This window comes from Colossoma macropomum, unplaced genomic scaffold (genome assembly GCF_904425465.1).
Source record: "Colossoma macropomum unplaced genomic scaffold, Colossoma_macropomum, whole genome shotgun sequence".
In the NCBI taxonomy this organism is placed as follows: domain Eukaryota; kingdom Metazoa; phylum Chordata; class Actinopteri; order Characiformes; family Serrasalmidae; genus Colossoma; species Colossoma macropomum.
In genome coordinates this window covers 10075257-10090196 of record NW_023494793.1, presented here as the reverse complement: position 1 = coordinate 10090196, position 14940 = coordinate 10075257, and the positions used below count along the sequence as shown (strand labels likewise).

Genomic DNA, 14940 nt, shown 5'->3' with positions numbered 1-14940 from the left:
AGTAGCTTTAGCTCGCATGTAGCAATATTAGTATTATAGCTCTTTAACGATCTCGTAATTCAGATGATCCAGGGTGTATTCAGGAGAAGAATGTTCTCAGGGCAAAACGTATCGGGCTCTGAACATGTTTATTTAACACAGGGGGCGATAGAGGCGATTTTTCAAAAACCCTGTTCATTCTGCCCATAGAGAAATGGAGCTCAGACCCGGAGTTCCTAATATGGGCATAACGAGGACTACAGAATGACACACGACTACAGTGGTCAGAGCCGGTTTATGAGGAGCCTGGCCACTTCCTATTCCCCCCGTTATATCAAAGACAGGACTGCTAAACAGCAGAGGGCGCTCGCGAGTGAGTCTTCAATGAATGGGAGTGAATGGAGCTCAACGGCTAAAAACGAACAGTTAAAATAGTTTGAAACAAAACAAGGTCATCTTGAACATTTGACATGTCTGCAACTGTAGGTCAACTACAGTTTTCCATAGTTGACCTACGGTTTTCCGAAAACCCTGTTCATTCTGGCCATAGAGAAATGGAGCTTAGACCCGGAGTTCCTAATATGGGCATAGCGAGGACTACAGAGTGACACACGACTACAGTGGTCTATGTATCTGCTGCACCATTTAAGGTGGAACAGGAGAACTCGAAGAAGAAGCTGGCAAATGCTAAAAATGTCCACCCTGTCTTCCCATGACAGGGTAGACACATACATTCCTTTTCTCATGTTGTAGTTGTTCGAAACAATTTCGGAATAAAATCTTAGTTCCTTTGAACTGTTGAACTGTTGGTGTTAAAAGTGTTTTTGCAAGGTTTTAAAATAATTTGACCTCCTGTCACTCATCACATAACAGGGCACTTAAATAGTAAGCATGACCAAAACACAGACACATTCAGTCACTCACTCAAACACTACTCTCCCTGTCAAATACAAGCTTAACTATTTATTATGAACACACTGTTAATAAAACTACTGCAGTTTTTTGTAAATATGAAATGTTCCTGTCCACTCTGTCATTTTCATGTTGTGTGAAAATAAGTAATTCTTCACAGGTAGACAAACAATTATAATTGATTTATTATTCACAGTGAGTTGAATAATTTTATTCCAGTTTTTGTTCAAATATTTTGCTGTTACTATTGTATGGGGAAAATAGGATGTCCGATGTTGAAAGTAATTTTATAGAAAAATCCATAACAAAGATTTTGAGGGGCCTACAAATTACTATTGAAAAGAGGACACAATATCTGCTTGAAAATGACTCTTTAGTTTCTACAATACTTTAGAAAGTGTTTGTCCATGGCAGGGTGTGGTTGCGTCACATAATGTTGGTTTGTCATTGCAAAATGAAATGAGTTGATATATTTTCTGGTTAGTCTATAAATCTTAAAACTGTGATGAATATTCAAAGGAATTTGTTTTTTACCTATGAGCTCCCAAAGGCACAGTATACTGATAATGGCCCAACTATTATACAGTATCCTGCACCTCCAGTGATACCAAACAGGCTTTACAGCTAAAAAGTACAGGAAGTGTTCATCTATTGTGAACGAACAAACTAGTTTCAACAAGTTGCCAATACATCACTGTTCACCAGTTAGTGGTGATGTTTACTCTGGCGTGAACTGTCAACATTAACGCAGTACTTAAAACGTTAATTCAGATATATGAAATACACTAGTGGGGAATATAGCATTTAAGACCATGAGGTCATTTTGTGTAATGCTAAATGGCCCACATCTTTCATTTCAGCACACTTTATATTTTAATTTTGCCTTCATCAGTGAATAAACCATCTTGAGATACTCACAAATGGAAAATGAAGGAAATAAGCGTGTTTCCTTGCTAAAAGTGATTTATTTCAGAATGTTGGATTCAAACATATTCATGCTCTTTACTCAGAAAAATCAGTACAGAAAAAGGGACGGATTTACAAACTAGAGCAAAATCCAGCACTGACCCATCCCATACATCTTTCCTCAAGACCTTATGAGGGTAAGGCTGAATGTATCAGTACTTAAATGTACAGAAAGGCTGTGAGGGAAGTGATCAGGCTGGATTTGGCTGAAGATTGAGGACGGCACCGAGTAGAGTCTAAAGGGACGTGACTTTTGATGGATGGAGTAAAAGCATGGAAATACAGAGAAGAGAAAGCAATGGATGGAGATGCTTTGCATGGACAGAGAGTGAACAGTGAAAGATATCAACCTAGTTTTACAGGAACAACTGATTGATCAAGGACCTGAGAAGCTTCTGTTAAAGCAAGACGTACTGAATGAGGCCGGACTTCAGATCACTGAACTGGACAAATGCACTAGGCCAAAATGGAGGGATGTGTGGATAAATGAACAGAAGAATGGATGGGTGGCAGCTCAGGGCTGAAGGATGTATTTGGTTGCCATGGCAAGCAGAGGGGCCCCAGTGGGGACTCCTGGGAAGGGCCCACTGGATCCAGCGATGTCAATGTGGGAGTAGGGCAGGGGTCTGTCAGAGTCGACTCCATGCTGAGAGAGAGAGTGAGATCAAGCATGATTAATCATTTCAGTGATCTAATCAGTTCATTGTTTTCCCGTAATCTTCCTTCAAAATGTAGTGACTTTTGCCTGCCTCTAAAACGTCTTCTGGTTTTCGATTAAATCACTGCAGACCAGCAGGCAGAGAAAAGTAAAATTAACCAATCTTTTCATATTTTATTGCAATTATTTATGTGGCAATTTTTCATCAGCTAAAATTTCATGATCATAACCAGCCTAGTTGGAAACTGTACAATACTCCATCTTGGAGAACTAACTAATAATGTGAGAATACTGCAGGTGTGTATGAGCGTATGGGCTGCACAATATATTGTTTATTAATTGACATGACGATGATGACACTGAAGGCTGCAAATACAAATGAGCCCTCCAACCAATTAAATCACAGTTCTGGACGAGTTCCTGTGGCTGTTCTGACGAATCAAAGTATTCACAATGATCCAACACAAGTAAAGTATGTGGGTCAGAATAATGCAGGGCAATCTTTAACCATGTAATGCAACTGAATATGCAACAATATAATCCCAGTACTGGTCTACCTTGTCCAGTCCAGAGGCCATGATGAGGAAGGCTGCGGGGGCCTGGTGTCCCCTGGGCGTGGCAGAGGAGGGCAGATTATTGGACTGAAGAATGTCCTCATACTCTGACTTTCCTTTGTGGAAATCATAATCCTCCCGACGGATGGTGGACACTTCAAACAAATCGCCCAGAACCTCGCCCGCTGAAATACACACACACACACACACACACACACACACACACACACACACAGTAATTACAAACCTCACAATTGCATCAGGCAAAATATACCAGTTAAAAAGTCTTTTGCCTTCTTACACATACCTTTCTGCCACTGTAAGGCATTGCCTGAGCGGTGAGCAGCTCCATTATCCATTATAATCTAGTGAGACAGAAATGAATTACATGTAAACAAGCAATTTTCTTTCATTTCTTCAGGAAATCTTCAGAAAAGCTATTCAAGAAAATAACCCAGAACCAGCCCATCACTAAGTGAGATAACCATGTCTAATTGTTGGTGGAACCCAGAACCCTGGCTTAAAAACTAATGAGACCGAAGCTATCACACATTTTAAGGTCACCATGATATATAATTGCAGTGGAGTTTCACACATGTATGAACTCACAGAGTAGTTTGGTCCCATGGCTCTGATGGCGTGACCAGTCAGGGTGGCAATGGTGAACAGATGTGGAGACGCTTCTTTCACTGCCTGAAGAAAACAAACTCAGTGAATACAAAACGGTCTAAAGCCCTGTTGAATCTGGATTAGGCTATATTTACCCAGGGAGGTTCTGTAATGTTAGTGATTAGTAGCACAAACACTGATTTCAATCCAGTATGAATCTGCAGTGTGTAGTTTTACAGTCTGACAGTAATAATTGTGGAGCGATTTTAATCCACTATGAATCTTCAGTGTGTGTAGATTTTTAATAGTCCTGTTCTAATCCACCTCATGCTAATGGAATAACAAAACCTGCTAACAGACACTTCAGAGTAAGGTGTTGTTTTTGTTACTGAGTGTGTCTCATGGCAATCAGCCAATCAATTCCCACTATTTACATTACACATCCTCCTCTGGGAAAAATATGGCTGCAAAATCCATCTGAAATCAAACGCTAGTTTGGCATGTTTGTGTGTGTGCATACCTTCTCCTTCATCTCACAGAGAAGGTCCACCATGACCATCCGGCCTTCAGCATCAGTGTTTCCCACACGCACTCTACGACCCGCTCGAGACACAATCAGTTCATCAGCCACGTAGCAGTCTGAAGAGAGACACACACTCTATTACACACAACGCAGCAACATTACAGTCAGCATGCAATTAAAACTTACTTAATGGAGTTCAGTACCACAGACAGGAAAATACAATATGGTGAAACACCAGTGTTCAAAAAGTAATTTGACTATTATTAATTATAAACAAATTATTATTATTTAGCTATTATTAATAATAGACAAAAAATCAACAAATGTAGTTTTAACTCATTGAATAGGTGACAGAAATCCCTTGTGTAGATTCATATTGTGAATCTTTTTTATTGTTGATCTCTCTGTCATCTACATAATTTATTTAAGCAATAAACGGCAATACAGACATTTGTATTACGTGAAAACGCAACGCGTCTGGTGTGAAATAATGAGCGTCGAGGCATGGTTCAGTATTACCCTTCACGCTGCGTAATGAAATGGGCTTAACCGTACCTGAGCCGACGCTGTTGCGCACCATCGCCATGGTACCCACGACTTTCAGATGTTTGGGCTTCAGTTTGGCCAAAATCTGATAATAAAAGCAATCTTGTTATTCACATCCCCATTAAGATTTACTGCATGGCGATATCACAGTACACAAACATGTGGTGACATTTAACAGAAATGGTATGAACTGAAAATTGATTTTACAGAATGCACTACAGCACTGTGCTTTTGTGTTGTGGAAAAGCACTACCTTTAACCCTTTGAAACTCTGAGAGTCTGTATGTTCCAAGTACCTGGAAGAATCCAGCGACAGCAGCGGATCCACACTTGTCTCTATGCATTCCAGCCATGACCCCTCCAGCCTTAATGTCCGCTCCGCCTGTGTCATAGGTGATGCCCTGCAGGACCGAGCAGCAGCACAGTCAGCATGATCAAGTATGCAGAGACACACAGACATCAGTGGGGTAATGATTCGAAATGTTTTTGATTCAGTTGACCTTCTGATCATAATGCCATGATTTGGTTTGATTTGAATGTGATGGTTTGTTTTTAATACAATCTCTTCTCAAAGAATAACTTTTATTTAATAACATATTGAACTGCAGCATATTATCACTGTCCAAAAAATTAGTTTACATTAAAAAAGTGTACATTAAAAAAATTATACACTATGAATAACTGAGCTAGTTTACACAGGATTCCAAGCAATTACTGAATAATAAGCCTTAGTGTGCCATAAGCCTGGGATTTTAAGGGTTAATGTAAAGACATTTTATTCTATTTCTTTTGGTCCATTCATCATGGAATTCTCACACTGTAAAGGGTATATAAAGGGTAACTGCTTTGCTCAAATCAAAGTAGAAAATAATAGAAAAACTTGGCTTTTTTTGGACAGCGACGATGCGCTCATCAGGCCTTTGGAATGTGGCCCAAGATAAACTGATTAATCACTAAACTTGATGAAAATGAACAAATATCCAGGTGGTACTTTCAATAAAAACATATTATGGAACCAAACACAATAGTACTCAATTCACTCACAGATCGTAGACAAAACCAGAGACTGTTTTTCCTATCTGTTGAATCTGTTTTGAGGTACATTTTTCTGCATCCGCTTTGTTTTTGCCTGCATTATTTCACTTGGCTAAGCAAATGCAAACATTATTTCCTCTGATAAAGGGAAAACGCTATGTACCTTGCCCACCACCATAAGGGTCTTCTGAATGGGTCCCTCTCCACAGTACTCAAGGTGAATCACTCTGGCCTGATGACGCGGCACAGCTGCAAAACACACATACATTGTTCAAGTTTATTAGTAAAGTGTCTTTTGAAAGACAGAGCAGTGCAAACTGCTTTCAGACTGCTGAGAAATGACATCTTACTATTAGCACATCGATTGACTGCAGCCAGGCAGGGGTATTCTTTCTCCAGAGTGCTCAAATCACTCACTACCTTCACCTGAGAGAGAGAGAGAGAGAGAGAGAGAGAGAGAGAGAGAGAGAACAATAAAGATGGTACTGTATGCCTTAATGATTAGTCTCCATTAAGAAACTGCCTGATTCAGCAGTTTGGTGCTCTGTATTTACCTGCACAGGCGAGTTCTTGAAGAGCTCTTTAACATACTCAGCCACGCGAGGTGCAGCCATACGCTCTGGATCAGAGCCACCAATGTCCCGATACACAAACCTACACAAAACACACAAACACAGGATGTTTACACACAAACACAGGGTCTGAGAGAACCACTGCTGGGTCAGACAAAACCAATTCACATTAAAAAACAAAACAGACAAAATAACAAAAAAAAACAAACATACATTTTCTGTAAACAGTGTTTTCTTAAGTAAGGCTCAATTTCAGTAATTAGTCTGTAACCAGTTCAATTAATCATATAACACCTAAAATAAAATATGTCTGAAAAATCAATAAAACAACCATAAAATTGATATAACTGGTCTAAAATGTCCATCATAATTGTGCAAAACACTGCCCCACTGTTAGCTATGAGGCACTGGTGCTGGGTGTTCTCACTGGACTGCTGAACTCTCCGGTAAACTCATTACTGAAACACAGGTACAGTACATTTTCACTTTTCCCTTTTTTATATTTTCAGTTTAACGAGTAAATAAAAGAGTATATAAGAGGTGAAAGGTACATTACTGTATATGGATAAAAAAGGGAGCACTTAATTATTAAGAAACAGGAGAGACTGAGGTGTAAAACAGACCATGTGACTATAGTATTATTCACTGTGTGACGTAGGTCAATTTTTCCAAAATGGACCTCAGTAAATTTTGAGTCTTTGGCCCAATCCCATTTCACCCCTTGCCCCTACACCTCTGTTTTCCATGTTCACTCCAAAGGAGGGGGGGCGGGGGAGTGTAATAAGAAAAAAAGAAAAAACAGTAAGATGGCTACGCGAGCGACTAAAGAAACCCACAAATGTAAGCATTTTCTGTTAAAAATAAATAAAAATAAACATTGTATTGTCTTAGTTTAATGTCGTTTCAATGTTTTATGGTGCTTTTCTTCATAAGTTATGAAAAATCACTAGTTGTATGCTGATATCTCTGTAGCTAGCTAAATTTCACATAGATTTTCAAAATTTCAACAAGAAGCTGACCAAAAGTTGGCTTCAGCTTCATATCACTGAAGAATTAGGGGTGGGTGATGATACATAATTGTCATATCCCCCCTCTTTAAAGGCATATGATTCCCTAAATGTAACTAAAGTCCAGCAGTGAGGAGCTGAACTTTACCCTCCTCTGCAGTCACCGCAGACTGGCAGGGTCGCCTACAGAGCAGCGCTAGTAGCCTGTTAATGAAGTAATGCTCTTCTTTATTTGAGGGTCCCATTTTGTAGGGGAAGATTTCAACCACTACCCCTTGTAACTCAGTTCCAAGGGGCAAAGTGACACTCAAAAACAAGGGGTAAAAATAAGAAATGGGATTGGGCCTTTGATCCTAGTTACGGCCCTGAACCTGACCCAGGTTAATAGGAATATATTGTTGCTAACAGGGTATGATGTAAATAGGAATAAGGCTTCTGCAACAGCACCTGCAGGTGTTAAATGGACATGATATGACTGAGCTGTCTAAACTAATTCATGCCCTGCAGTGTTTTGTAGTTAATAAAATCAAAAATACAACATATTCTCTGCTTGTGTGTTAAGATGTCATGTTCTCTCCATCACTAAAGGCAATGCTAAGGACACTCTCTGGCATCCACTTCTATCTCTTGGCTTAGAGAAACTATCTGTTCTATACTAAGTTGAAAAAAGTTCATTATAGAATTTCTTAAACAGCCAAACATGCAGTCATTTTACTTGTATTCATATTCACAGCTTGCTGCATGCTAAGTAGGGTGTAGGAATGCGTAGACACTGATGACAGCAAGCCGAAACATCTGCTGAGTCTGGTTTTGGCATTTTGGCACTTCATGAAAGAAAAACACACAGTCTCCTGACTTTGTCTCATCTTTTTTGTAGTGTGTGAGCAACATTACTTCTGTTAATCTGAAATACTTCAACACTACAATAAAAATCATTTTCTAAAGTCATTAAAAAGTTAATAATCACTCTTTTCTCACATGGTTAAAAAAAAAAAAGTGCTTTTGAAGTTTTCCACCGAAATTTTCTCTCGTGCAAACGCACACTTACCTGCCACTCTCCAGAGCAGAGGCCAGTTCAGTGATCTGCTCCCCCTGCGTCTGCTCCGTCACCCACACACCCAGCACTGCCACCTTATGAGGGGAGGTCTTCACCTCCCTCAGTTCCAATGGCTACAACACACAGAACAGAGAGACAGAGAGAGAGAGAGAGAGAGAGACAGAGAGAGAGACAGAGAGAGAGAGAGAGAGAGAGAGAGAGAGAGAGAGAGAGAGAGAGAGAGGCTGCCATCTCTTGTGATCTGACACGGTAATGTTTGGTCTGATAGAGAAATATTTCATTCAGTCTGATTGTTCCTGAGGACATAAGAAGTCACATGAGTCACATAAAGGAAACAAAAGGGCCTCACCATGTAGAGCACCTGTAAAGCTCCCAGTACAGCCACCAAAGTGCTCCTCTCATAGCTGCTGTGTGGAGGACACACCAGCAGAGGGCGCTGTATGCCTGCTTTAATTGCCCTGAGAAAACAAAACCAGGAGTTTCAGGCTGGTAACTGAGACGGCGCGGCTGGTCACCCTTCATTTCCACACAAAGCTACAAAAGCTTTAACAGTGCAGTATCAAATTGCCAAACTTCTTCCTTAAACATGGTGTCAAGCTGCAGTTCTGCAGGGCCACAATCCTGAACTGTCGTCTAAACGGTTCAGCTAATCATATGTGCTAAAAATTTCACTGTACAGTAAAACTAACTTCTCTGCACTTAATAACACACAGCCTGCACTGTGCTGTGGGTCGGCCTGTTCAGAGACTGAGAGATATGAATTTAAGAGCTGAGAGAAACGGTTTAAGTATATGGTGTCAGTGCAATTAATCAGGAAAGTCTAAAAAACTATGGCACAATCTACAAAGCCTGTGACGTCTTTCTGGCTAATCATATAACACCGTAAGTGTGACGATGAATCACAGAACTCAGTGCTGTTACTTTCTTACTCAGCAGAGTTTGCTGGAACCAATCAAAACCTTTATCGTCTAGGTTCAGTGGTTATCAACTCTCCTGGAGATCTACCCCACTGCATATCTCGCCTCCAACTCAAATATCAAAGACCTGATCCAGTCAATCATTGACTTCCAAACTCAGAAGACAGATACACTATATGGCCAAAAGTATGTGGACACCTGACCATCACACTTACATGAGGTTGTTGGACAATCCTTTTTCTAAAGCCATGAGCATTGATATGGAGGTGTTGTTGCTCCTTGACGCTTCCATTTTACAATAATAGCATTTACAGCTGACGGGCAGATCTAGCAGTGTAGAATTTTCACAGACTGACTTGTGGTCAGGGTGGCATCCTATGACAGTTGTGCGTCAAGTCACTGCGCTCTTCAGTATGACCCATTTTACAGCCAATGTTTGTCTATGGAGACTGCATGGCTATGTGCTTGATTTTATACACCTTTTAGTAATGTATGTGGCTAAAACACTCAAACTCAATAATCAGGAGGTGTGTCCACATACTTTTGGCCATATAGTATATATCTCCAGGACCAGAGCCACACTGTCCCTTTATGAATATGACTGGTGACCCCTGTTATAATGTCTGGAATCAGGAGTTACTACGGTCACACAGAAACGTTGTGAAACAATGTGAAACAATGTGAAACGTGCCGAGTTGAGGCAATGTGCGAAGGTAAATTAGGGTTATCTAATGTAGACAAGATAACATGAACTAATTATAGGTGCTACAGATAGTGACTGCAATATGTCTTGTAATAAATAAAAATGAAATTGACTATTAAAAATTAAAAAGTGTTTGCAGAAGTGTCAGAAACTGTTTATTGGACCATGAAAAACGCCTTTAGGTTAGTCATGATAACTGAATTTTTGCTGATGATTCATATTCATTTAAATAATTGCAACTTTTAACAGTTGTCACTTGTCATTTGTTCACTGGATGCAACTTTTATAGTACAAGCACAAAGTAACCAAACTGGCTGATTAGCTTTTTTTTTGCTTCCCAGCTGTCGACAATTTTCGGCTCCCAAAGAAACAGCTTGAACTAAAATAAACAAGCCACACTCACTGTTGCCCTCTACAGGTGTTAGAGCACCATTCAGAAGTTGTTGTTTTCATAAAGCCTATTATGCGTCTCAATAAATGCACAGGAGACCAACTTGGAGATATAATTCCTCCAGTTAGTCCTATGACAACTTCGGGGTCTCATCCCAGTCGGCCATGCCTGGTAAACCCCCACCGGGAGGCATCTAGGGGGCATCCTGATCAGGTGCCTGACAGACTTCGACTGGGACCTCTCCATTGGGAGCAGTAGCAGCTCTACTCTAAGCTCCTCCCAGATGTCCGAGCTACCCACTTTATCAAGCAGAGTGTAGCCTGCCACTCTGCAAAGAAAGGTCTTTTCCGACTCTTGTATCCACAATCTTATTCTTTCGGTCATTACCCAAAGCTCATGACCTTAGGTGAAGGTTGGGATGTAGACCGACCGGTAAACAGAGAGCTTTGCCTTGTGGCTCAGCTCCCTCTTCACCACTACAGTCCGGTACAGTGACCGTATTACTGCTGCCGCCTGTCCCAGCCTGCAGCCGATCTCAGGATTCCTCTTCCCATCACTCATGAACAAGACCCCGAGATACTTAAACTCCCGTACCTGGGGCAGGACCTCTCCCCTTACCTGGAGTGGGCATACTATCCTTTCTAGTGTAAACACATGACTGTAAAATCTAATGACTGGGGAAAATAAGTTCAATCAGGCAAATATGTAATCATTGTGACAGGCCTAAATGCCTTGATTATGAAAGACCCACAGACTGGTCAATATGTTCACAGCATTCTGTGAACCACTTACTGCAGCCCTTTGTGATTTCACTATTGCAAAGCCTAAGATTGCAATAACAGTTATCAAACAATATACTGGGCAGAGTTCAGCTGAACGCTGCCTTACTGACCTCTTAATTCCGTTTCCAGCAGCATCGCTGAATCGTCTCACGTCATCATAGTCCCGATTGACTGGCCCAGTGGGAGCAAACACCAATCTGTTACCTGGTAAGTTAGGAACCTTTAGGACGACCACTTCCTCTCCCAGCCCACTGTCCACCTGCAGAAGAGAAAGGCATGATGGTAGATGATTTTAGTCATTGCCCATTCCATTAGGCAGCTTGGTCTCCCTCTATCGCATGATGCCATCAAGCTGGAAGGGTGAACTTTAGCACATGCTTCCTCAAAGACACATGAAGCTCCACCCAAACTGCTGCTAAAGCAATGTCATCGTCATTGTTCAACATGCTTGGAGGAGAAAACTGCCAAACCTGTTATATCAGCAGGGAGGCGGAAGACGGAAGGCCAACCTTTCCACCAACCAGAACAAGGTTCATTATGCTCTCTTGGACTGCCGGACACAAATGGCTGTGGCTTCGCCAGGGACTGAGATACCAATAATATCTGATAAAGTATGCACTCATTCTTTTGGCTAAGCCTCATTGCTCAAATCCGATTTTTTGCTAAAATCCGATCTCTGCGACAAGATGGTTCACACTCGTTTAGGCAAGTGACTCAAATCTGTCATTATTGTGAACGAACCGGCGAAAAAGGTGAGATGAGCTGCTTTTCCACCGTTTACAGGTTTTAGCCTCTGTTTGGCGCTGCTGCCTTGGTAACACTGAATGATGGTGCACGCTCAGTGGGAAAAAAACACATGAATTACAACCTGAGCGTCACATTAAGGTAACACGGCCATGAATCGGATACATATCCGATCTAGAACCATATATGAAAGAGACTCAGGTCAGATTTGAAAAGATCAGATTTGCGTGTCCACACAGCTCTGACAACATCAGATCTGAGTCACTTCAACTTGTGAACGCAGTCTAAATGTCTTTGGCTATTTTGTCAGAAACAGTCACATCTGTGTATTTACTGTATTGTATTACTGAATTGTACCAAAATAAACAAATTGTCTCACATCATGTAGATATTTCGATTTTGTTTTCTAAAGAATTTCTAAAGTGTTGACTTAGTACTGAACTAGTCCTGAAGTCAGTGTCACGTCTCCTTGCCTGTTTTATTCTGCCTCTCTTTTGGAATTTCTTTCCAGTCTTTGTTCACAAAACCAGCCCAAAAAACTGAGTAAAGCTTTTGTGTGCATTTTCAACTTACTGCTCCATAGTCCTGCAGAGGATCTTTCAGACCCTCCAGCTCTTTGGGGAGACTGTCAATGTTCTGCGTCACCAGAAGGATGCCATCATAACTGTGAGGAACAGAGACAAACAGCACAGTGTAGGGTCACATCACTCCCTTCTTCACTACGCAGCTCATGTTAATCCCAGCTTGAGACAGAGAGTAACAGCTTTAAACTTGCTTCTAAAACCCTTTAACTATGAGGTCCTGTGGTTTCATCACTAAAAACTACCACATTATTAATACATGAATAGATGTGGACAGGAAGATCAGAGTGGAAGTCTGGGGGCTGTTAATGGGGTAACTGTGGAAATAAGGCTGCATGATATGGACAAAGTTCTAGCATTGCGATATTTTGCAAAATATTGCGATTGCAATACGCCTTTTATTATATTAAAAATACAGTGAACAAACAAGGTGACATGGTTAAAGACTGGCTTGAATAAAATAATTTACTTTTGTTGTATTACATGCAGGGAAGGGCAATATAACAATATTTATCAATATCAGGATACATTATGTAAAATATCAGAACACTGAACAACTGCATGTTTCATTAAAAAGCATAATCTGTCCTGTTTAACTGCATGTAGTGCAGCGCAGTATGTGCATAAAAATCACTGTATTCATATTTTTGACAATATTTTGTAAACATGGCTCTTTTTTGTCTGTTGCAACTAATCAAAAACTAAATATCATAATGCAGATCATGCATCATGAAAATGTCTCAGTATCGTAATGCCATTTTTGTGCCACCCAAGTACGAACGTTTTGATTCTTCTTAACGGCCACAGACTCACCCATCCGGAGCTGTGACTGTAATTGGTTAGAGGGCTCATTTGCACATCACTACCATATCAGAACTGCGAAGGCAGGAATATTTTGTGCAGCTCTGTGCAGAACTTAGTGGGGCAGTGAGACAACAGTCACTGGGGGTCAATCTTTATACAGCCATCACTCACTACTGATCTGATAGCTGAGGGTGAAGTCTAAAGTGCAGGTGGTTATGAAACAATCAGTGACAGACCTCTGCTCCGTAATTTACTCACTTTGTATCCTTGTAATCAGTGGTCCACTGGATGGGCTGGACGCTAGAGGGGCAAAGAGTAAAGAAAGGCATTTTATGTTATGCTGTAGGCCACCTTTATGCAGATAAAATGTAAAAGAATAAATAAAAACATTAAAATCATGCACAGTGGCCTTTTTATATAACACTGACATTGAACTCCAACATATTTTCTCAGCCCCCAATTTCTCTTATATTCTGCCTCACACTTCTGAGGATATTAAGACTATATATGCTTTAATGTGCATCTGCAACACAGTCTGACTTTGTGTGGTAGATCAGTTCAATCTCACGAACTTAAAGGGGAACTCCACTGATTTTTCAAAACTTCTACAGAATTAAATGGATAAGATGTAAACAGAGTCATTCAGAGTGGTTTGGTGTGAAATGCTCTGTTCCAGAGAAACAGAGTCAAATTTGTTTACAGAAGTGGTGATAGGAGCCAGAGATCCACCTCTAAAAGCTTCCACATAGAATGTTAATATATTATGAATATGCTGCCTGAGACACTGTTTTATGATAGTTTTGTGATAAGGTTTTGGCTAGAAATGTATTTTAAACCATTTATTTTATCCATTTATGGTGGAGGGATACATGAAAGATGTTGTAAGGCAAAACAATCCCCAAAGAAAACATTTTTTTAGATTTATGACTATTTTACCATCATCAACATTACATATAAAAACTCACGTGTAGGTTCACTGGAGGTTTTGGATAGTAAATAAAATGACTATATCTGTGTTGTAGACATGGTGACCCCTGATTCCTGTTCCTAAGAGTCTGTAAGTTTCTCTACAACGAACCATTTCACATCCAAACCAGTTTGAATGACCATGTTTACATCTTAAGGACTGAATTATGTAGAAATCTGGTGGAATTTAAGTCTATAGCAAAACAGGAAACAAAACTGCTGACAGCATCAACTAAAAATCTCAGGCGACAATTGAGGAAATTAAACTAAGCCTCCAAAACTGGACAGTAATGATGTTAAGGCTCGGATTCTCAACTCTTACACTAAAATGGCTGCAGAAAAACAACAAAAACAAAGCAGGAAGATTATAAAAGATTAACAACAGAGGAGAAACAGCTTCAGCTTAGCAAAACCAAGTCCAGAAATAAAGGCACAACAAAGCTTAAAATACAATAAAAACGCCGTTCAAAACTCAACAAAACCTCCAAAAACAGTAGTCAAGATGCACATTAAACAAAACCGCAGGAAAAAGCCTGTTTTTAATAAAACTGCACGTTAATACGTCTTAAAAGTGATACCGGTACCTCAAAGACATCTCGACCGTGAGCTCTTCCCTTCTGGACTGAAGCAGCGA

General features: G+C 40.4%; 1 protein-coding gene across 1 annotated transcript; it reads right to left on the bottom strand.

Annotated features, from left to right (window-relative positions):
* Nucleotides 1-1836: 1836 nt before the first annotated feature.
* On the bottom strand, nucleotides 1837-14939 carry zgc:152830 (uncharacterized protein LOC767682 homolog). Its single transcript, XM_036578438.1, has 16 exons — nucleotides 14891-14939; nucleotides 13599-13640; nucleotides 12529-12619; nucleotides 11322-11470; nucleotides 8768-8876; nucleotides 8410-8531; nucleotides 6337-6436; nucleotides 6133-6208; nucleotides 5946-6031; nucleotides 5044-5148; nucleotides 4757-4832; nucleotides 4199-4317; nucleotides 3679-3762; nucleotides 3377-3434; nucleotides 3073-3254; nucleotides 1837-2503 (listed from the first exon to the last, which is right to left on the bottom strand). The coding sequence occupies exons 1-16, from the start codon at nucleotides 14899-14901 to the stop codon at nucleotides 2372-2374; spliced, it is 1542 nt and encodes a 513-aa protein (XP_036434331.1). The 5' UTR covers nucleotides 14902-14939; the 3' UTR covers nucleotides 1837-2371.
* Nucleotide 14940: the final 1 nt, after the last annotated feature.